The sequence below is a fragment of the Scyliorhinus torazame genome, chromosome 19 (assembly GCF_047496885.1).
Source record: "Scyliorhinus torazame isolate Kashiwa2021f chromosome 19, sScyTor2.1, whole genome shotgun sequence".
NCBI lineage: Eukaryota > Metazoa > Chordata > Chondrichthyes > Carcharhiniformes > Scyliorhinidae > Scyliorhinus > Scyliorhinus torazame.
This window is the reverse complement of record NC_092725.1, coordinates 48082590-48104161: the sequence shown is the minus strand read 5'-3', so window position 1 is coordinate 48104161 and position 21572 is coordinate 48082590. Positions and strand designations below refer to the sequence as shown.

At 53.9% G+C, this 21572-nt stretch overlaps 1 protein-coding gene across 1 annotated transcript in view; it reads left to right on the top strand.

The window, feature by feature from the left end:
• Window positions 1-21572, top strand: part of creb3l2 (cAMP responsive element binding protein 3-like 2) — a 142323-nt gene that overhangs the window by 110297 nt on the left and 10454 nt on the right. The window contains exon 11 of the mRNA XM_072484257.1: window positions 18605-18872. Within this exon, the coding sequence (XP_072340358.1) occupies window positions 18605-18872 (268 nt within the window). The remainder of the gene's footprint in view (window positions 1-18604; window positions 18873-21572) is intronic.

Sequence of the window (21572 nt, the reverse complement as noted above, 5' to 3'; positions counted from 1 at the left end):
TCCTCCGGGTGCTCCGGTTTCCTCCCACAGTCCAAAGATGTGCGGGTTAGGTGGGTTGACCATGCTAAATTGCGCTTCATGTCCAGAAAATGTGAAATGGGAGTTACTGGGTTACGGGGATAGGAGAGATACGTGGGCTTCAGTAGGGTGCTCTTTGTAAGGGCCGGTGCAGACTTGATGGGCCAAATGGCCTTCTGCACTGTAAATTCTATGATTCCACGTGATATCAAGAAATGGCTGAAGGCACAGGATACTGCAAGTGCTATGGCCCTGACAATATTCCAGCAATAGTCCTGAAAACCTTTGCTGCAGAACTTGCCGCACAACTCACCAAGCTGTTCCAGTACATCTAGAACACTGGCATCTACCCAGCACTGTGGACATGCCCAGGTGTGTCCTGTACACAAGAAACTGGACAAATCCAACCCAGCCAATTACCGCCCCATCCAATTTCTTTCCATCATCAGCAAATTGATGGAAGGAGTCATCAACAGTGCTATCACGCAGCACTTACTCAGCAATAGCCTGCTCACGGACTCTCATTTTGGGTTCCTCCAAGGTCACACAGCTCCTGACCTAATTACAGCCTTGGTTCAAACATGGACAAAAGAGCTGAATGCCAGGGGTGAGGGAAGAGTGACTGCACTTGACATCAAGGTAGCATTTCACCGAATATGGCATCAAGGAGCTCTAGCAAAACTAGAGTCATTGGGGGTTAGCATTGGTAACTGGGGGTTACCATTGATCAGAAACTGAACTGGACTCGCCATATTAAAATTGTGGCTACCAGAGCAGGTCAAAGACTAGGAATCCTATGACGAGTAACTCACCTCATGACCCCCCAAAACCTGTCCCAACATCTATAAGGCACAAGTCAGGAGTAGGCTGGATGAAGCTCGACACTATCCAGGGCAAAGCAGCCCGCTTGATTTCTACCTCTTCCATAAACATTCAAACCCTCCACTACCAACGAATAGTGACAGCTGTGTGTATCATCGACAAGATGCATTGCAGGTATTCACCAAGTTTCCTTCTGCAGCATCTTCCAAATGCATGGCCACCACCATCTAGAAGGACAAGAGCAGCAGATACCTGGGAACCCCACCACCTGGACATTCCCCTCCAAGTCACCCACCACCATGACTTGGAAATATATCGCCTTCCTTCATTGTCGCTGGGTCAAAATCCTGGAACTCCCTCCCTAACAGCATATAGAACATAACAGCGCAGTACAGGGTGTACCTAGACCTCAGGAGCTGCAGCAGTTCAAGAAGGCAACTTACCACCACTTTCTGAAGGGTAACTAGGGATGGGCAATAAATGTTGGACTAACCAGCGATGACCACATCCTGCAAGTGAATTTTTAAATATCAGTCGTAATGGCACCAGGGGGATCTCCTAGGCCATTGGTGACCTCAGGGTGGTCGGGGACAGGGCAATGTGCCCCCAGGTTGGAACTGCCACGGATTTGGCCAAGTGTTGACGCCGGTGTCAACGGGTCTCTTGGCCCAGCGATGCAGTGGACCACAGGTGACATTGCCGGCACGGGTCCATGCGTGCGCGTGATGGCCGTTTCCGTGCCGGCGGATGCGCGTGGTGGCCGTTTCCGTGCAGGCGGATGCACGTGATGGCCGTTTCCGTGCAGGCGGATGCGCGTGATGGCCGTTTCCGTGCCGGCGGATGCGCGTGATGGCCGTTTCCGTGCCGGCGGATGCGCGTGTTGGCCGTTTCCGTGCAGGCAGTTGCGCGTGATGGCCGTTTCCGTGCCAGTGGATGTGCATGATGGTCGTTTCCGTGCAGGCGGTTGCGCGTGATGGCCGTTTCCGTGCCGGCGGATGCGCGTGATGGCCGTTTCCGTGCAGGCGGTTGCGCGTGATGGCCGTTTTCCGTGCCGGCGGTTGCGCGTGGTGGCCGTTTCCGTGCCGGCGGATGCGCGTGACGGCCGTTTCCGTGCAGGCGGTTGCGCGTGATGGCCGTTTTCCGTGCCGGCGGATGCGCGTGATGGCCATTTCCGTGCCGGCGGATGCGCGTGATGGGCGTTTCCGTGCCGGCGGATGCGCGTGATGGCCGTTTCCGTGCCGGCGGATGCGCGTGATGGCCGTTTCCGTGCCGGCGGATGCGCGTGATGGCCGTTTCCGTGCCGGCGGATGCGCGTGATGGTCGTTTCCGTGCCGGCGGATGCGCGTGATGGCCGTTTCCGTGCCGGCGGTTGCACGTGATGGCCGTTTCCGTGCCGGCGGATGCACGTGATGGCCGTTTCCGTGCCAGTGGATGTGCGTGATGGCCGTTTCCGTGCCGGCGGTTGCGCGTGATGGCCGTTTCCGTGCAGTGGGATGCGCGTGATGGGCGTTTCCGTGCTGGCGGATGCGCGTGATGGCCGTTTCCGTGCCGGCGGATGCACGTGATGGCCGTTTCCGTGCCGGCGGATGCACGTGATGGCCGTTTCCGTGCCGGCGGATGCACGTGATGGCCGTTTCCGTGCCGGCGGATGCGCGTGATGGGCGTTTCCGTGCCGGCGGATGCACGTGATGGCCGTTTCCGTGCCGGCGGATGCGCATGATGGCTGTTTCCGTGCAGGCGGTTGCGCATGATGGCCGTTTCCGTGCCGGCGGATGCGCGTGATGGCCGTTTCCGTGCCGGCGGATGCGCGTGATGGCCGTTTCCGTGCCGGCGGATGCGCGTGATTGCTGTTTCCGTGCAGGCGGTTGCGCGTGATGGCCGTTTCCGTGCAGGCGGATGCACGTGGTGGCCGTTTCCGTGCCGGCGGATGCGCGTGATGGCCGTTTCCGTGCAGGCGGATGCACGTGATGGCCGTTTCCGTGCCGGCGGATGCGCGTGATGGCCGTTTCCGTGCCGGCGGATGCGCGTGATGGCCGTTTCCGTGCAGGCGGATGCGCGTGGTGGCCGTTTCCGTGCCGGCGGTTGCGCGTGATGGCCGTTTCCGTGCAGGCGGTTGCGCGTGATGGCCGTTTCCGTGCAGGCGGATGCGCGTGATGGCCGTTTCCGTGCAGGCGGATGCACGTGATGGCCGTTTCCGTGCCGGCGGATGCAAGTGATGGCCGTTTCCGTGCCGGCGGATGCACGTGATGGCCGTTTCCGTGCCGGCGGATGCGCGTGTTGGCCGTTTCCGTGCAGGCAGTTGCGCGTGATGGCCGTTTCCGTGCCAGTGGATGTGCATGATGGTCGTTTCCGTGCAGGCGGTTGCGCGTGATGGCCGTTTCCGTGCCGGCGGATGCGCGTGATGGCCGTTTCCGTGCAGGCGGTTGCGCGTGATGGCCGTTTTCCGTGCCGGCGGTTGCGCGTGGTGGCCGTTTCCGTGCCGGCGGATGCGCGTGACGGCCGTTTCCGTGCAGGCGGTTGCGCGTGATGGCCGTTTTCCGTGCCGGCGGATGCGCGTGATGGCCATTTCCGTGCCGGCGGATGCGCGTGATGGGCGTTTCCGTGCCGGCGGATGCGCGTGATGGCCGTTTCCGTGCCGGCGGATGCGCGTGATGGCCGTTTCCGTGCCGGCGGATGCGCGTGATGGCCGTTTCCGTGCCGGCGGATGCGCGTGATGGTCGTTTCCGTGCCGGCGGATGCGCGTGATGGCCGTTTCCGTGCCGGCGGTTGCACGTGATGGCCGTTTCCGTGCCGGCGGATGCACGTGATGGCCGTTTCCGTGCCAGTGGATGTGCGTGATGGCCGTTTCCGTGCCGGCGGTTGCGCGTGATGGCCGTTTCCGTGCAGTGGGATGCGCGTGATGGGCGTTTCCGTGCTGGCGGATGCGCGTGATGGCCGTTTCCGTGCCGGCGGATGCGCGTGATGGCCGTTTCCGTGCCGGCGGATGCACGTGATGGCCGTTTCCGTGCCGGCGGATGCGCGTGTTGGCCGTTTCCGTGCAGGCAGTTGCGCGTGATGGCCGTTTCCGTGCCAGTGGATGTGCATGATGGTCGTTTCCGTGCAGGCGGTTGCGCGTGATGGCCGTTTCCGTGCCGGCGGATGCGCGTGATGGCCGTTTCCGTGCAGGCGGTTGCGCGTGATGGCCGTTTTCCGTGCCGGCGGTTGCGCGTGGTGGCCGTTTCCGTGCCGGCGGATGCGCGTGACGGCCGTTTCCGTGCAGGCGGTTGCGCGTGATGGCCGTTTTCCGTGCCGGCGGATGCGCGTGATGGCCGTTTCCGTGCCGGCGGATGCGCGTGATGGGCGTTTCCGTGCCGGCGGATGCGCGTGATGGCCGTTTCCGTGCCGGCGGATGCGCGTGATGGCCGTTTCCGTGCCGGCGGATGCGCGTGATGGCCGTTTCCGTGCCGGCGGATGCGCGTGATGGTCGTTTCCGTGCCGGCGGATGCGCGTGATGGCCGTTTCCGTGCCGGGGGTTGCACGTGATGGCCGTTTCCGTGCCGGCGGATGCACGTGATGGCCGTTTCCGTGCCAGTGGATGTGCGTGATGGCCGTTTCCGTGCCGGCGGTTGCGCGTGATGGCCGTTTCCGTGCAGTGGGATGCGCGTGATGGGCGTTTCCGTGCTGGCGGATGCGCGTGATGGCCGTTTCCGTGCCGGCGGATGCACGTGATGGCCGTTTCCGTGCCGGCGGATGCACGTGATGGCCGTTTCCGTGCCGGCGGATGCACGTGATGGCCGTTTCCGTGCCGGCGGATGCGCGTGATGGGCGTTTCCGTGCCGGCGGATGCGCGTGATGGTCGTTTCCGTGCCGGCGGATGCGCGTGATGGCCGTTTCCGTGCCGGCGGTTGCACGTGATGGCCGTTTCCGTGCCGGCGGATGCACGTGATGGCCGTTTCCGTGCCAGTGGATGTGCGTGATGGCCGTTTCCGTGCCGGCGGTTGCGCGTGATGGCCGTTTCCGTGCCGGCGGTTGCGCGTGATGGCCGTTTCCGTGCCGGCGGTTGCGCGTGATGGCCGTTTCCGTGCAGTGGGATGCGCGTGATGGGCGTTTCCGTGCTGGCGGATGCGCGTGATGGCCGTTTCCGTGCCGGCGGATGCACGTGATGGCCGTTTCCGTGCCGGCGGATGCACGTGATGGCCGTTTCCGTGCCGGCGGATGCACGTGATGGCCGTTTCCGTGCCGGCGGATGCACGTGATGGCCGTTTCCGTGCCGGCGGATGCAAGTGATGGCCGTTTCCGTGCCGGCGGATGCACGTGATGGCCGTTTCCGTGCCGGCGGATGCGCGTGTTGGCCGTTTCCGTGCAGGCAGTTGCGCGTGATGGCCGTTTCCGTGCCAGTGGATGTGCATGATGGTCGTTTCCGTGCAGGCGGTTGCGCGTGATGGCCGTTTCCGTGCCGGCGGATGCGCGTGATGGCCGTTTCCGTGCAGGCGGTTGCGCGTGATGGCCGTTTTCCGTGCCGGCGGTTGCGCGTGGTGGCCGTTTCCGTGCCGGCGGATGCGCGTGACGGCCGTTTCCGTGCAGGCGGTTGCGCGTGATGGCCGTTTTCCGTGCCGGCGGATGCGCGTGATGGCCATTTCCGTGCCGGCGGATGCGCGTGATGGGCGTTTCCGTGCCGGCGGATGCGCGTGATGGCCGTTTCCGTGCCGGCGGATGCACGTGATGGCCGTTTCCGTGCCGGCGGATGCGCGTGATGGCCGTTTCCGTGCCGGCGGATGCGCGTGATGGTCGTTTCCGTGCCGGCGGATGCGCGTGATGGCCGTTTCCGTGCCGGCGGTTGCACGTGATGGCCGTTTCCGTGCCGGCGGATGCACGTGATAGCCGTTTCCGTGCCGGCGGATGCACGTGATGGCCGTTTCCGTGCCGGCGGATGCACGTGATGGCCGTTTCCGTGCCGGCGGATGCACGTGATGGCCGTTTCCGTGCCGGCGGATGCGCGTGATGGCCGTTTCCGTGCCGGCGGATGCGCGTGATGGGCGTTTCCGTGCCGGCGGATGCACGTGATGGCCGTTTCCGTGCCGGCGGATGCGCGTGATGGCTGTTTCCGTGCAGGCGGTTGCGCATGATGGCCGTTTCCGTGCCGGCGGATGCGCGTGATGGCCGTTTCCGTGCCGGCGGATGCGCGTGATGGCCGTTTCCGTGCCGGCGGATGCGCGTGATTGCTGTTTCCGTGCAGGCGGTTGCGCGTGATGGCCGTTTCCGTGCAGGCGGATGCATGTGGTGGCCGTTTCCGTGCCGGCGGATGCGCGTGATGGCCGTTTCCGTGCAGGCGGATGCGCGTGGTGGCCGTTTCCGTGCCGGCGGTTGCGCGTGATGGACGTTTCCGTGCAGGCGGTTGCGCGTGATGGCCGTTTCCGTGCAGGCGGATGCGCGTGATGGCCGTTTCCGTGCAGGCGGATGCACGTGATGGCCGTTTCCGTGCCGGCGGATGCAAGTGATGGCCGTTTCCGTGCCGGCGGATGCACGTGATGGCCGTTTCCGTGCCGGCGGATGCGCGTGTTGGCCGTTTCCGTGCAGGCAGTTGCGCGTGATGGCCGTTTCCGTGCCAGTGGATGTGCATGATGGTCGTTTCCGTGCAGGCGGTTGCGCGTGATGGCCGTTTCCGTGCCGGCGGATGCGCGTGATGGCCGTTTCCGTGCAGGCGGTTGCGCGTGATGGCCGTTTTCCGTGCCGGCGGATGCGCGTGATGGCCATTTCCGTGCCGGCGGATGCGCGTGATGGGCGTTTCCGTGCCGGCGGATGCGCGTGATGGCCGTTTCCGTGCCGGCGGATGCGCGTGATGGCCGTTTCCGTGCCGGCGGATGCGCGTGATGGCCGTTTCCGTGCCGGCGGATGCGCGTGATGGTCGTTTCCGTGCCGGCGGATGCGCGTGATGGCCGTTTCCGTGCCGGCGGTTGCACGTGATGGCCGTTTCCGTGCCGGCGGATGCACGTGATGGCCGTTTCCGTGCCGGCGGATGCACGTGATGGCCGTTTCCGTGCCGGCGGTTGCACGTGATGGCCGTTTCCGTGCCAGTGGATGCGCGTGATGGCCGTTTCCGTGCCGGCGGTTGCGCGTGATGGCCGTTTCCGTGCAGTGGGATGCGCGTGATGGGCGTTTCCGTGCTGGCGGATGCGCGTGATGGCCGTTTCCGTGCCGGCGGATGCACGTGATGGCCGTTTCCGTGCCGGCGGATGCACGTGATGGCCGTTTCCGTGCCGGCGGATGCACGTGATGGCCGTTTCCGTGCCGGCGGATGCGCGTGATGGGCGTTTCCGTGCCGGCGGATGCACGTGATGGCCGTTTCCGTGCCGGCGGATGCGCGTGATGGCTGTTTCCGTGCAGGCGGTTGCGCATGATGGCCGTTTCCGTGCCGGCGGATGCGCGTGATGGGCGTTTCCGTGCCGGCGGATGCGCGTGATGGCCGTTTCCGTGCCGGCGGATGCGCGTGATTGCTGTTTCCGTGCAGGCGGTTGCGCGTGATGGCCGTTTCCGTGCAGGCGGATGCACGTGGTGGCCGTTTCCGTGCCGGCGGATGCGCGTGATGGCCGTTTCCGTGCAGGCGGATGCACGTGATGGCCGTTTCCGTGCCGGCGGATGCGCGTGATGGCCGTTTCCGTGCCGGCGGATGCGCGTGATGGCCGTTTCCGTGCAGGCGGATGCGCGTGGTGGCCGTTTCCGTGCCGGCGGTTGCGCGTGATGGCCGTTTCCGTGCAGGCGGATGCGCGTGATGGCCGTTTCCGTGCAGGCGGATGCACGTGATGGCCGTTTCCGTGCCGGCGGATGCGCGTGATGGCCGTTTCCGTGCCGGCGGATGCGCGTGTTGGCCGTTTCCGTGCTGGCGGATGCGCGTTTTGGCCGTTTCCGTGCCGGCGGATGCGCGTGATGGCCTTTTCCGTGCCGGCGGATGCGCGTGACGGCCGTTTCCGTGCCGGCGGATGCGCGCGATGGGCGTTTCCGTACCGGCGGATGCGCGCGATGGGCGTTTCCGTACCGGCGGATGCGCGCGATGGGCGTTTCCGTGCCGGCGGATGCGCATGATGGCCGTTTCCGTGCCGGCGGATGCGCGTGGTGGCCGTTTCCGTGCCGGCGGATGCGCGTGATGGCCGTTTCCGTGCCAGCGGATGCGCGTGATGGCCGTTTCCGTGAAGGCGGTTGCGCGTGATGACCGTTTCCGTGCCGGCGGATGCGCGTGGTGGCCGTTTCCGTGCCGGCGGATGCGCGTGATGGCTGTTTTCCGTGCAGGCGGTTGCGCGTGGTGGCCGTTTCCGTGCAGGCGGTTGCGCGTGATGGCCGTTTCCGTGCTGGCGGATGCGCGTTTTGGCCGTTTCCGGTCTGGCGGATGCGCGTGATGGCCGTTTCCGTGCCGGCGGATGCGCGTGATGGCCGTTTCCGTGCAGGCGGTTGCGCGTGATGGCCGTTTCTGTGCCGGCGGATGCGCGTGGTGGCCGTTTCCGTGCCGGCGGATGCGCGTGATGGCTGTTTTCCGTGCAGGCGGTTGCGCGTGGTGGCCGTTTCCGTGCAGGCGGTTGCGCGTGATGGCCGTTTCCGTGCTGGCGGATGCGCGTTTTGGCCGTTTCCGGTCTGGCGGATGCGCGTGATGGCTGTTTCCGTGCAGGCGGTTGCGCGTGATGGCCGTTTCCGTGCCGGCGGATGCGCGTGGTGGCCGTTTCCGTGCCGGCGGATGCGCGTGATGGCCCTTTCCGTGCCGGCGGATGCGCGTGATGGCCCTTTCCGTGCCGGCGGATGCGCGTGATGGCCGTTTCCGTGCCGGCGGATGCGCGTGATGGCCGTTTCCGTGCCGGCGGATGCGCGTGATGGCCGTTTCCGTGCCGGCGGATGCGCGTGATGGCCGTTTCCGTGCCGGCGGATGCGCGTGGTGGCCGTTTCCGTGCCGGCGGATGCTCGTGATGGCCGTTTCCGTGCCGGCGGATGCGCGTGATGGCCGTTTCCGTGCCGGCGGATGCGCGTGATGGCCGTTTCCGTGCCGGCGGATGCGCGTGATGGCCGTTTCCGCGCCGGCGGATGCGCGTGGTGGCCGTTTCCGTGCCGGCGGATGCGCGTGATGGCCGTTTCCGTGCCGGCGGATGCGCGTGGTGGCCGTGTCCGTGCCGGCGGATGCGCGTGGTGGCCGTTTCCGTGCCGGCGGATGCGCGTGATGGCCGTTTCCGTGCCGGCGGATGCGCGTGATGGCTGTTTTCCGTGCAGGCGGTTGTGCGTGATGGCCGTTTCCGTGCAGGCGGTTGCGCGTGATGGCCGTTTTCCGTGCAGGCGGTTGCGCGTGATGGCCGTTTCCGTGCCGGTGGTTGCGCGTGATGGCCGATTTCCGTGCCAGTGGATGCGCGTGATGGCCGTTTCCGTGCCGGCGGTTGCGCGTGATGGCCGTTTTCCGTGCCAGTGGATGCGCGTGATGGCCGTTTCCGTGCCGGCGGATGCGCGTGATGGCCGTTTCCGTGCCGGCGGATGCGCGTGATGGCCGTTTCCGTGCCGGCGGATGCGCGTGATGGCCGTTTCCGTGCCGGCGGATGCGCGTGATGGCCGTTTCCGTGCAGGCGGTTGCGCGTGATGGCCGTTTTCCGTGCCAGTGGATGTGCGTGATGGCCGTTTTCTGTGCAGGCGGTTGCGCGTGATGGCCGTTTCCGTGCAGGCGTTGCGCGTGATGGCCGTTTTCCGTGCCAGTGGATGTGCGTGATGGCCGTTTTCCGTGCAGGCGGTTGCGCGTGATGGCCGTTTCCGTGCAGGCGGTTGCGCCTGATGGCCGTTTTCCGTGCAGGCGGTTGCGCGTGATGGCCGTTTTCCGTGCCGGCGGATGTGCGTGATCTCCACTGCCTGGGATTGTCACTCCTCTTATGCCCAAATCCTTCCTGATGGACTCAGCAAAATTTTCAATTCAACATATAAACAGGATGGGATAGAGAGAGCAGCCTGCCTGACTCCAGAAAGCTTTCTGATTCCCACCTGTCGATTGATGTAGAGCAGTTGATTCTAATTACAGATTCCCTCCCCAAACCCCATTTTGGAGAGCACATCCATCATGTAGGTATGCAATATTCTGTCAAAGGCCTTCTGATCCCGGCTGATGAGTGTATTCACACCCCTCTCTCGCATGTAGGTGATCGTATCCCTGAGTATCAGGGGATTCCTGCCAGATACAGAGCAGGACTGGATAAAAGCAACTTACTGCGGATGCTGGAATCTGAAACGAAAGAGAAAATGCTGGAAAATCTCAGCAAGTCTGGCAGCATCTGTAGGGAGAGAAAAGAGCGAATGTTTTGAGTCCGATGACTCTTTGTCAAAGCAGGTCTGGTCAGGGTTGATCACCTACTGCAAACCTGACCCGATTTGCGATGAACTTAGACAGAATTTTATAGACCACATTCAACAGTGAAATGGGTCGCCAATTTCTAATTTCTACCCTTTCCTCCTGCCACTTGCAGATGAGGGTAATGATGCCCTTCTTCATGGGTTCTGACCTACTCTCATTTATCTCCAGCAACTGAGGTCTGATCCAGTTCCACAGAGCCGAATACAACTCAGCCGGTATGCCGGGAGTTTTACTCTTCTCGAGGGCCTTCGTCAACTTCGTCCAGAGTTAGTGGTATGTGCAGTCTTTCCCACTCGAAGACCTCTGGTAGAGGACAGGAAGGACTGGGAGGCCGTGCTGCCTGTGGGCTTCAGGTCATATAAAAGTCCGAAATAAAAGGATTTGCTGATCCTCAGGATATCCGAGTGCGATAATTTTACAGAGCCATCTTCTTCCTTTAGGCTGCTGATCACAGAGCTCTCTGTGTGTACCTTTTGGAAGAAGAAGTGCGAGCCCATCCCATCTTGCTCCACAGAGCGGACTCTGAACCAGAAGCTGATTTTGGAAGCCTCTGTGGCGAAGAGTGAGGCTTGCTGACCCTTTACCTCCTGGAGATTCTCCTTGACATTGACTGCAGCTGGAGCAGATTCTGCATGCCTTTCTGGAGTCGGGACATTACCCCCTCCGTATCTTTTGCCCCCCGCATACCTTTGAAGATGAACATCCTCGTGATCTTTGTTGCCTCCCACCAGTGTGTGAGGGACTTCGAGTGGTTTCACAGTTCTCCAACCTTTGTGATCCAGTTGAGGTTCTCCGTGTTCTCCAGGGTCAACAGTCTCACATTCAACTTCCATGTTTCCCTGCCAAACCTCTGGTCCTGTAGGTGACAGTCGGCCGGTAGGAGGCAGGGCTCTGAGAAGAACACTGGCTTGACGGTGGTGGATCTGACCGTGAAAGCTCGGTACACAAACAGGAAGTCCCATTTGGGTGTGACCAGGTATATACACGGAGTTACACCTGCAGGGTTGCTTAAGATGTCATGCAGCTTGGCATCTTTCACTGTTTCTGCCAGGAGTCTGGATGAGGTGTCTAGTCTGCTGTTGGATCATCTAACCACATTGATGATACAGTTGAAGTCGCAGCCCAGAACGACTGACCTGGAAGCTGGCAGCAGCAGTGGAAGCTGCCGAGGAATGCTGGCTGCTCGCTGTTTTGAGACGGGGCACAGACGTTAATTAACTGGAGTGGAGCATTCTTGTACAGTACGTCTGCAACAAGCAGGCGCCCACCCACCACCTCCTTAACTTCGGAGATGGTGAAGTTGCCCCTACTCCCTGCAGCAGAATACCCAGGCCAGAGCAACGCGAGTAATTTACTCCTGACCAGATTGATGGCCCTCGGAACCACCAATGCGACCAATGCCTGTAGGAGCTGAAATGCGGTATTGCGCACTCCTGCAGGAACAGCAAGTCGATTTTGACCTTGGCAAGGTAATCCAAAGAGGCAATACATCGCATCATGGATTTAACACTACTCATTAATAGAAGCGATTTTTATCTCCAGTTTAACATGTTTTGTCACTTACCAGACCTGTTGTCTTTGCCAGTTCCAGTCCATCTGTCAGCTCCTGCATGCCATGGCATCTGGAAATTTGGACAGGCTGAGGAAACTGTCCAGAATCCATTCATTGGGATTATTCCACCCAGGTGTCGTCACTTCCTCTGTTGGAACAGTCTCTCCCATTTACCCCCTTCCAGGGATGTTGCTGGAATGTGCAGATCCTCCTCACTTTGGGGTTGGAGTTGGGATGCGCAGGTTACATCTTTAGCACCAGCCCCATATTTGGAAGATTATGGCCAGTTCTTCCACGATTCCCACCCTTGCTTCTCTCAGCAGCTTCTGATGCATCCTGTCATTCCTGGTGACTTATAGTGCCTCCAACCTTTCTAATACCTCCTCCTCATCAATTTTGAGCCCATCCGATATCTCACCAGCCTCCCGTTTCACTATGACATTAGCAATATGCTCTTCTTTGATGAATACATATGCAAAGTATTCACTTCGTAACCCAACTATGCCATCTTCCTCCATGCATAGATTCACTTTTTGTTTCTAATTGGCTTCTTCGCTCTTCTTATCCTTTTATTATTTTTATACCAGCGGAAGACTTTTGGATTCCATCTTATGTTAGCTGCCAGTCTCTTCTCATACTCTCCCTTAGCCTTAGCCTCTCTTATTTCCTGTTACATTTCCCCTCAGAACTTTCTATATCCTATCTGTTTCTCACTTGTTACTGTCAATCGCTCTCTTTTTCTATTTCATCTATCTCTTTCGTCATCTAGGGATCTCCAGCATTTGTTGCCCAATTAGTCACTGTGATCTATAAAATGTCTGTCTTCTTTCATACATCGATCTTTCAGTAGCTACCTTTAATCAGAAATCACAAATGTTGGAATAATTTAAAGAGTACCAGCCCATATGCTCATGATCGGGGGCTGTAGCGCTGATATGTTTGATCTTCAGGCAATAATTGGTATGGGGAAGTAAGTTAGGGAATTTTGAACCAGGTTAAAAGTAATAATACATCAGCTAGCTGTATTCAAAATTAGCTGGGAAACAGAAAGTGTGTGGTGATAAAGAATAGAAAAACAGTACGATGGGACAGTGACCAGTAGAGCTCCAGAAGGTTTGGTTGAGGGGGAATTGTATTGGATATTGTAATATAACATTTGCTGATGGGGCAGGTGAAAATAGAAATAAGCAGCATTTAGTGATGGGAAGCAACTGAGCAGATAGACTAAAGGGGGTGTGGCTTTATTTAATACAATGTAAGATAATGTGAAGCCGGGCGAGAACTGCAAATGTTTGTCTGAGCCTTCCCATCAGCAAAGGTCGGAAAATAAAAGATTGGGTGTGATGCTTGACCTTTTACTGAAAGCTTCCACCGCTATGTAGCTCGAAAAAAAACTCTGCTGCACCTGAAGGACATTTGATTGTAGGTCATGGACAGTGAGGTGGATAAACATTCTGGAGCTTCTGCTTAATGACCTTTGGCATGCATTCAGATCTTGCAAATGATCTATGCAATTCAATCTGCTAGAGTCTGACTCCAATTGTAATGCTCCTCATTCTAGGCTCCAATTAGATTTTAGAACATAGAAAACATAGAAAAATACAGCACAGAACAGGCCCTTCGGCCCACGATGTTGTGGCTGAACCTTTGTCCCAGATTAATCATAGATTATCATAGAATTTACAGTGCAGAAGGAGGCCATTCGGCCCATCGAGTCCACACCGGCTCTTGGAAAGAGCACCCCACCCAAGGTCAACACCTCCACCCCATCCCCATAACCCAGTAACCCCACCCAACACTAAGGGCAATTTTGGACACTAAGGGCAATTTATCATGGCCAATCCACCTAACCTGCACATCTTTGGACTGTGGGAGGAAACCGGAGCACCCGGTGGAAACCCACGCACATACGGGGAGGATGTGCAGACTCCGCACAGACAGTGTCCCAAGCCGGAATCGAACCTGGGCCTTACCAAGGTTTTGTACAGCTGCATCATCACCTCACGGCTCTTAAATTCAATCCCTCTGTTAATGAACGCGAGCACACCATAGGCCTTCTTCACATCTCTATCCACTTGAGTGGCAACTTTCAAAGATGTATGAACATAGACCCCAAGGTCTCTCTGCTCCTCCACATTGCCAAGAACCCTACCGTTAACCCTGTATTCCGCAATCACATTTGTCCTTCCAAAATGGACAACATTACACTTTTCATGGTTAAACTCCATCTGCCACTTCTCAGCCCAGCTCTGCATCCTCCGGTACTGCTGTTAGCTAGCTGGAAGAGAATGCAATCGCTGTGATGGAGTTGTAAGGAAATTAATAAATTCTAATCAGTTAATTACAATCAGGAATACTTTTGTATTTTCAGCAATTCCACAGAATTGCAAATTGAATTGTACGTTGAGGTCGCTGATGGAACAAAGTTTGATTGAGATTGAAATCAATATTGATTTCAAAGGATAGAAAAATGTTTCAACTTGTACAATCTTTATGGAAATTTAAGGATAATATTTAAATCATGCACTTTCTGATCATCAGGTCCTCTATCAGAGTTGCATGCTGTGTAGAAATACCAGATGGCAGCAGTTAACCATTGCCCATCTCACTTCCAACAATATCGCAGCCAGGTTTGGTGATTTAGGAATTTAGACAATTTTAAAAATGAATTCAAAGTCCATTGGCTATAGTTGTTGTTGAAATGGGTAAATTCACCAAGCACTTTAGATTATTAAGGACTCATTAACTACGTTGATGAAGGTATACTTTTCACTCCAGTGCGCTGTGGTTGTACCTGGTTTGTTCATCACATCTGAGGTATCAAGGCTTTTCCATGATTATCCCATTAAAATGTTCTGTTTATTCCTAACCTCTACCCAGATGGGTTCCACCTCTTGCTACTATATTTACCATTCTGAAAGGTGTTACCCATAAGGTCAGGCAGCAATGATGATTTTAATTATTGAGCATTTGAGTTATGGAAAGAGTCACAAAATTTGGCTTCTTTCTCTTTTTGGGGGGAAAAAGTGAACTTCAACGTGACCAATGGTCTCGAGAGCAACTACCCTCCATAAACTTCAGTTCATCCAAATCCACTGCCAGTATCTTTGGTGTGCGACAAGTCCCTCTCACCAATCATCCATTCACTCATTGACCTTGCTGAGTTCTGGTCCACCCAATGCTTCCAATTTAAAGTTCTCCCTGTCATTGTAATGCCCACCAGTCTTACAACTCTCCAAGAGCTCTGGCCTCTGTGCATCCCTGGACTCTGCCACAGTATTGGCAGCCATGCTTTTAACTCCTGAGTTGTACATTCTGGAATCCTCCCCCTGAAGCTTTCTGTATCTACACCCCCCCTCCCTCCCTTCCTTACAGGCTCTTGTTTAAAGCCAATCTCTGCTATTGGGTGGATCCTCGCCGCCGGTAGTGGGGTTCCGTGCACCAAAGCTCTGGTTCCCCGATGGCGGAGGCAGCAAGCTGCACGTCCCGGCAGGTGGATATAAGTAGGACATTGGCTGCTCAAGGCCTTTCAGCCAAGATTCACGCGAGCATGGATTGATGCAGATATTTTCTAACATGGCCCTGATGCAGTGGACCTCGTGGTGGGTCAAGCGGGTAATGTGTAAAGTAGGTGCCCCCCAAAGTTCATTAGAGGTCCCCCCACAATGCAAATACTGCTCCCCGCCCCCCGCATCAAATCCCCTCCAAAGCCTCAAAGGGCTGTCTGAAGTGATAAAACTGTCAATCACTGGCTAATGCAATGTATTTCTGCATGAAATTGAGTGGAAGATATGCATTTCAAAGGCTGCCAAGGGATTTCAAGGCCTTTGAGGTGTATTTGGCTTTGGAGGAAGCCTCTGACACTTGTAACAGCTGCTGCTGAACACTTCTGTCTGAGGCAGCCAGACAGATGTTAGGAAAGAGTAAGTGAAAATGCAGTGATTTTTCAATCTACTGCCTGTACTGCTCTTCAGCTTTCAGACAAGTGTCTATGATATGGGCGGTGGACCTGTTGAGGGATGGGGGTCTCTCTTGGGGGAGTCTGATTAAGGTCTGTGGGAGAGGCTGATGGTGGTCTCTATTGGTGGGGTTTAATGGGGGGCTGGGAGGGTCTGATTGAGCACAGAGGGGTCAGATCACCCTCACTACTTGTCAGTTGGGGGGTGTGGCAGTATTTGCATTGTTGGGGGGGGGAGGCGCTCAGCCACTGGACCTTGGTAACCCGCCACCCGCTCAAAATGGCAGCCTGACACCGATATAGAACATAGAAAATATCGGACAAAATCTTACAAACTCCCCTCAATGCATAAATTGTCATGGAGAAAGGGAGTGAATCACGCCAGCGGAGCCCAGGATTGATTCTGCTCCGGCGGAAGCACCCAGTCTCCAGAATGGAAAATCTAACCTATTATCTCCTTTAGCTCTTTCCTCTCTGTGAAGTGCTTTGAGATGCTTTTCTGAGGCTCTGGGTCTCTGTCGACTTGTACTGTTGTTAACTCAATTTGAAGTTTTACGGTCTAAAGATTGTGAAGGAATTAACAACCCATAATCTGACAATTTTTTCATTATGGTGAATGCCAGTGGATACGATGTAATAATTGGGGAGCGAGAAGTAAAGAGAGATGTGGAATTTATTAACAAAGGAAGAATTGAATGGGCAATACTAATGGATTGAAAAATAGTGAGGTATATTTTTTGAAGAAGAGATTTAAGGCAATGGTAAGATAAATGGAGTTGATATGTTTTGAAACAGATCATGTTGTGCCTAATTGCCTTTTGTTGTGTTAGATCATCCTTGCTAATAGTGCCACTTGTGCAACTAGCTGAATAGATCACCCTTAAATACAGCATTCTACAATCTTATAGTTTCATTTCCAATCCATCTGCTAGCAACTGTTTCTGTTCTTCGAATAATAGCAATATTGCTGTATGTGTATCATTCAATCCGCCTGTGCCTTGCATTGCAAGGTTTTATCTATCACTTTACTTAGTTAAACTGTTTATTATATTTCTATTTCTCTCTTCAACCTGAACATAATTTCCTCCTCCTCTTTGCTTCAGTTCCTTCACCTTACCCAGCATCTATATTCTACTCCACTAGCACCAAATTCGGTTTACATAATGAAAAAGAGAATTTGCATTTCCAAATGAATGCCACTTATGTTTTCATGTTCTGAAGTAACACTTATTTATCTCCACTTGTTGGCATGCAGACTATTCTTCCTGCACAAGCTCCATCTGTGACAAAAAGATCGACAGTTACCAAAAATGACTTCCTTCCATAAGCACCATTCTGCTCGCCATTTTCTTCAAGTCAATTATCTTCATTCTGGGAGGGGAATTAGGGACAAATTGAGGATAGAGAGCAAGTAGCACTTTAACTTGTACACTGCTGCCGTTGCAAGTTTTACTTCAGACGTGGTTTTCTATTACTTTGGCCATAACTGGTCATATATTTATCAGTATTTATGCCTCCACCACGTCTCAGGCATTGCTGTGTCAGTAACGTTTAATAGTAACTGTGGGTGGAATTTTCCCATTTTTCCGCATTATGTGCAGCGGGTGAAAAAATGGGTTGGGAGCTGCTGACCCCTGAGAGCTGCACTCAGTTGTGCGCCTCCGCAGGTTCGGCTCGCCAGCTGCAAGTTATGGGGGACCTGTCGTGATTCCGGGCATGTCGCATAAATGGACAATGCAGAGGACAGGGACTATCAGGCCTGATAATGAGATTTCAATCAATTCAAATAGGGGTCCCGACTTTCAAAGTTGGGATTCACGTTGCATCATTGGTGGGGGGGCGGGGACAATCGATTTTGGAAATCCCACAGGCGTAAAAGCCATTTTGGGACTCGCACAGGATTTTCCACCCCTGCTGCCGCTCCCGTCCCCGAAATTGGGAGGCGGTGGCATAGTGGTATTGCCACTGGACTAGTAACACCAGAGATCCAGAGTAATGCTCTGGGGACCGAAGCTTCAATCCTGCCACTGTAGATGGTGACATTTGAATTCAATAAAAATCTGGAATTAAAAGTCTAATGATGACCATGTCAGAAAAACCCAACTGGTTCACTAATGTCCTTTAGGGGAGGAACTCTGCCGTCCTTACCAGGTCTGGCCTATATGTGACTTTGGATCCACAGCAACGGGGTTGACTCTTAACTGCCCCTCAAGGGCAATTAGGGATGGGCAATAAATGCTGGCACAGCCTGCGACGCCAACGTCCCATTAGCCGATAAAAAGAAACGGGAGCAAAAAATCTCCTCCTGTGTCGTGGCCATTACAGTTGCTACTTGCTGATAATGAACAGTAAATTTGTGATTCACTTTATTTCTTTTTAAATTGGTTATCTTTACCTTTGTCGGAGGTATAAATGGTATTTCAGCACAAGGCTCCAGTTTGCAGAGAGCAGCATGGAGCATTCGTTTTTAAACTTCTCATTGGTTAGGACCCCCCTGCAAACAATGACTCAATCCCGAGGACTGCCTCTAAATATTCATGACTTTGTGAGCACCTCGTATCATCTAAAAAAACATGTCAACTACCAAAAACAAAATGGCTATAATTTCCTCCAAACATTTGTATTTGCGTGTGCTTATACGGTAAGTCAGCACATGCATAAAAATCTAGAATGCACAATTTTGAATGCCACTTAGCATGCCTGAATCCACATAGACAGAAATCTGATCATCTTGTGAAAATCCTTGACTTCTCGTTTGCTGTAATGAACATCTGGTATTTTGCCAGTGTAATGGATGAACAAATCTATCCTTTCAGACTACCCGAGTTATTCAGTCAGAAAATTGTTGGCAGGTTAATGTGATGAAGGGCATAAATGCAGCTTTAAATTCTGGTCACTTTTCTTTCCACAGTGCGCTCAAGGCATTTATTATTTTATGAAGAGCACCCTGGCTTTGAGGACGAGTTCAGTTCTGTGATGTCGACAGATGCCTGGGAAAAATTAGCAGAATCTGTTCGAGAGAGAGCGCGACTGGCACAGTTCCTCACAGCCAGGGGTTCAGCACAGAAGCAGCAAGCACAGGAAGCAGTCACGCACATGGAGGAGCCAGCCGAGGAATACATAATAGCAAATGAAACAAATACAGAGAATTCAGTCCTGATAGAGCTCCAGTCACAACGGTATGGCTCATGTTCCTGACTTTATTTATTTTTAAATCACCCAATTCATTTAAATATGGTAAACATTTTTGGGGATCAGGGGAGGAGAAATCAGTCATGTGTTGATTTTGTTTTAAAATGAAAGGTTTACTGTGCAAGGGCAATGAAACCTGAATGTGTAGACCTGACAGCTACAGAAATAGCAAAACTCGTCAGACCTACATTATGCAATCTGTTGTTTTTTAATATTGCAGGAATTAAATGTCCTTCTGCTTCCCCCAGTAGGGGGTATCACACCACTGGAAGCATGGGGTGAAGGTGCAGGATGGGAAATAAAAATCTGTTTATTTAGCCATTTAACCCCTTTTTTAAAACACATCTAATGCACATTCTTCAAAGGGCTTTCTTTTTGAATTACAATTACTCATGGCACTGAGGACCCAGGTTCAATCCCGGCCCTAGGTCACTCACTGTCCATGTGGAGTTTGCACAATCTTCCATGTCTGCGTGGGTCTCACCCCCACAACCCAAACTTGTGCAGGGTAGGTGGATTGGCCCTGCTAAAATTGCCCCTTAATTGGAATATTTTTTTTAGAAAAGCAATACTGTGACTATCGTCATGTAGGCAAGCATGCAGTCATTTTGTACACAGCAAGATCCAAGATATTGCCACATGGTGGGTGGCAGGTAATTTTTTTTTTTTTGCTGGTGTAAGTCAAGAGAAGAATGCCATCCAGGATATTGGGAATGTTCCCTGCTCTTCTTCATAGTGTTCCATGGAACAGTGTAACCTTTCATTTGAAGGATGGCACTTCTGAAATGAAAATTTCAGGACTGCTGTGTCAGCTTAGAACAGAGAACATTACAGCACAATACAGGCGCTTCGGCCCTCGATGTTGCGCCGACCTTTGAAACCACTCTAAAGCCCATCGACACTATTCCCTTATCATCCATATGTTTATCCAATGACCATTTCAGTGCCCTTAATGTTGGCGAGTCCATTACTGTTGCAGGCAGGGCATTCCACGCCCTTACTACTCTCTGAGTAAAGAACCTACCTCTGACATCTGTCCTATATCTATCACCCCTCAATTTAAAGCTATGTCACCTCGAACTCGACATCACCATCCGAGGAAAAAGGCACTCACTCTCCACCCTATCTAATCCTCTGATCATCTTGTATGCCTCAATTAAGTCACCTCTTAACCTTCTTCTTTCTAAAGAAAATAACCTCAAGTCCCTCAGCCTTCCCTCATAAGATCTTCCCTCCAGACCAGGCAACATCCTGGTAAATCTCCTCTGCACCCTTTCCAATGGTTCCACATCCTTCCTATAATGCGGCGACCAGAACTGCACACAATACTCCAAATGCGGCCGCACCAGAGTTTTGTACAGCTGCAACATGACCTCATGGCTCAGAAACTCAATCCCTCCACCAATAAAAGCTAACACACCGTACACCTTCTTAACAACCCTCTCAATCTGGGTGGCAACTTTCAGGGATCTATGTATATGGACACCAAGATCTCTCTGCTCATCCACACTACCAGGAATCTTACCATTTGCCCAGTACTCTGACTTCCTGTTATTCCTTCCAAAATGAATTACCTCACATTTTTCTGCATTAAACTTTGCCCACAACAGAAGTAAGGCTCACTGGTCTATAGTTACCGGGGTTGTCTCTACTCCCCTTCTTGAACAAGGGGACAACATTCGCTATCCTCCAGTCTTCTGGCACTATTCCTGTAGACAATGATAACATAAAGATCAAAACCAAAGGCTCAGCAATCTCCTCCCGAGCTTCCCATAGAATCCTAGGTTAAATCCCATCCGGCCCAGGGGACTATCTATTTTCACACTTTCCAGAATTGCTAACACCTCCTCCTTAAGAATCTCAACCCCTTCTAGTCTAGTAGCCTGTATCTCAGTATTCTCCTCGACAATATTGTCTTTTCCCTGTGTGAATACTGACGAAAAATATTCATTTAGCATCTCTCCTATCTCCTCGGACTCCACGCCCAACTTCCCACTACTGTCCTTGACTGGCCCTACTGTTACTCTAGTCATTCTTTTATTCCTGACATATCTGTAGAAAGCTTTAGGGATATCCTTGATCCTACCTGCCAAAGACTTCTCATGTCCCCTCCCGTCTCTTCTTAGCTCTCTCTTTCGGTCCTTCCTAGCTAACTTGTAACTTGAGCGCCTTAACTGAACCTTCATGTCTCATCTTTCCATAAGCCTCCTTCTTCCGCTCAACAAGTGATTCAACTACTTTAGTAAACCATGGTTCCCTCGCTCGACCATTTCCACCCTGCCTGACAGGTACATACTTATCAAAGACACGCAGTAGCTGTTCCTTGAACAAGCTCCACATTTCAATTGTGCCCATCCCCTGCAGTTTCTCCCCCATCCTATGCATCCTAAGTCTTGCCTTATCGCATCATAATTGCCTTTCCCCCAGCTATAACTCTTGCCCTGCGGTATGTACCTATCCTTTTCCATCGCTAAAGTAAACGTAATCGAATTGTGGTCACTATCACCAAAGTGCTCACCTACCTCCAAATCTAACACTTGTTCAGGTTCATTTCCCAGAACCAAATCCAATATGGCCTCGCCTCTCGTTGGCCTATTTTGGATTATGTGTTTTAAGTCCTACAAAGGGACTCAAACTCACAACTTTCATTTCCCACTCGGTGGTAGTGGTGCTCACTGAACCAAGCT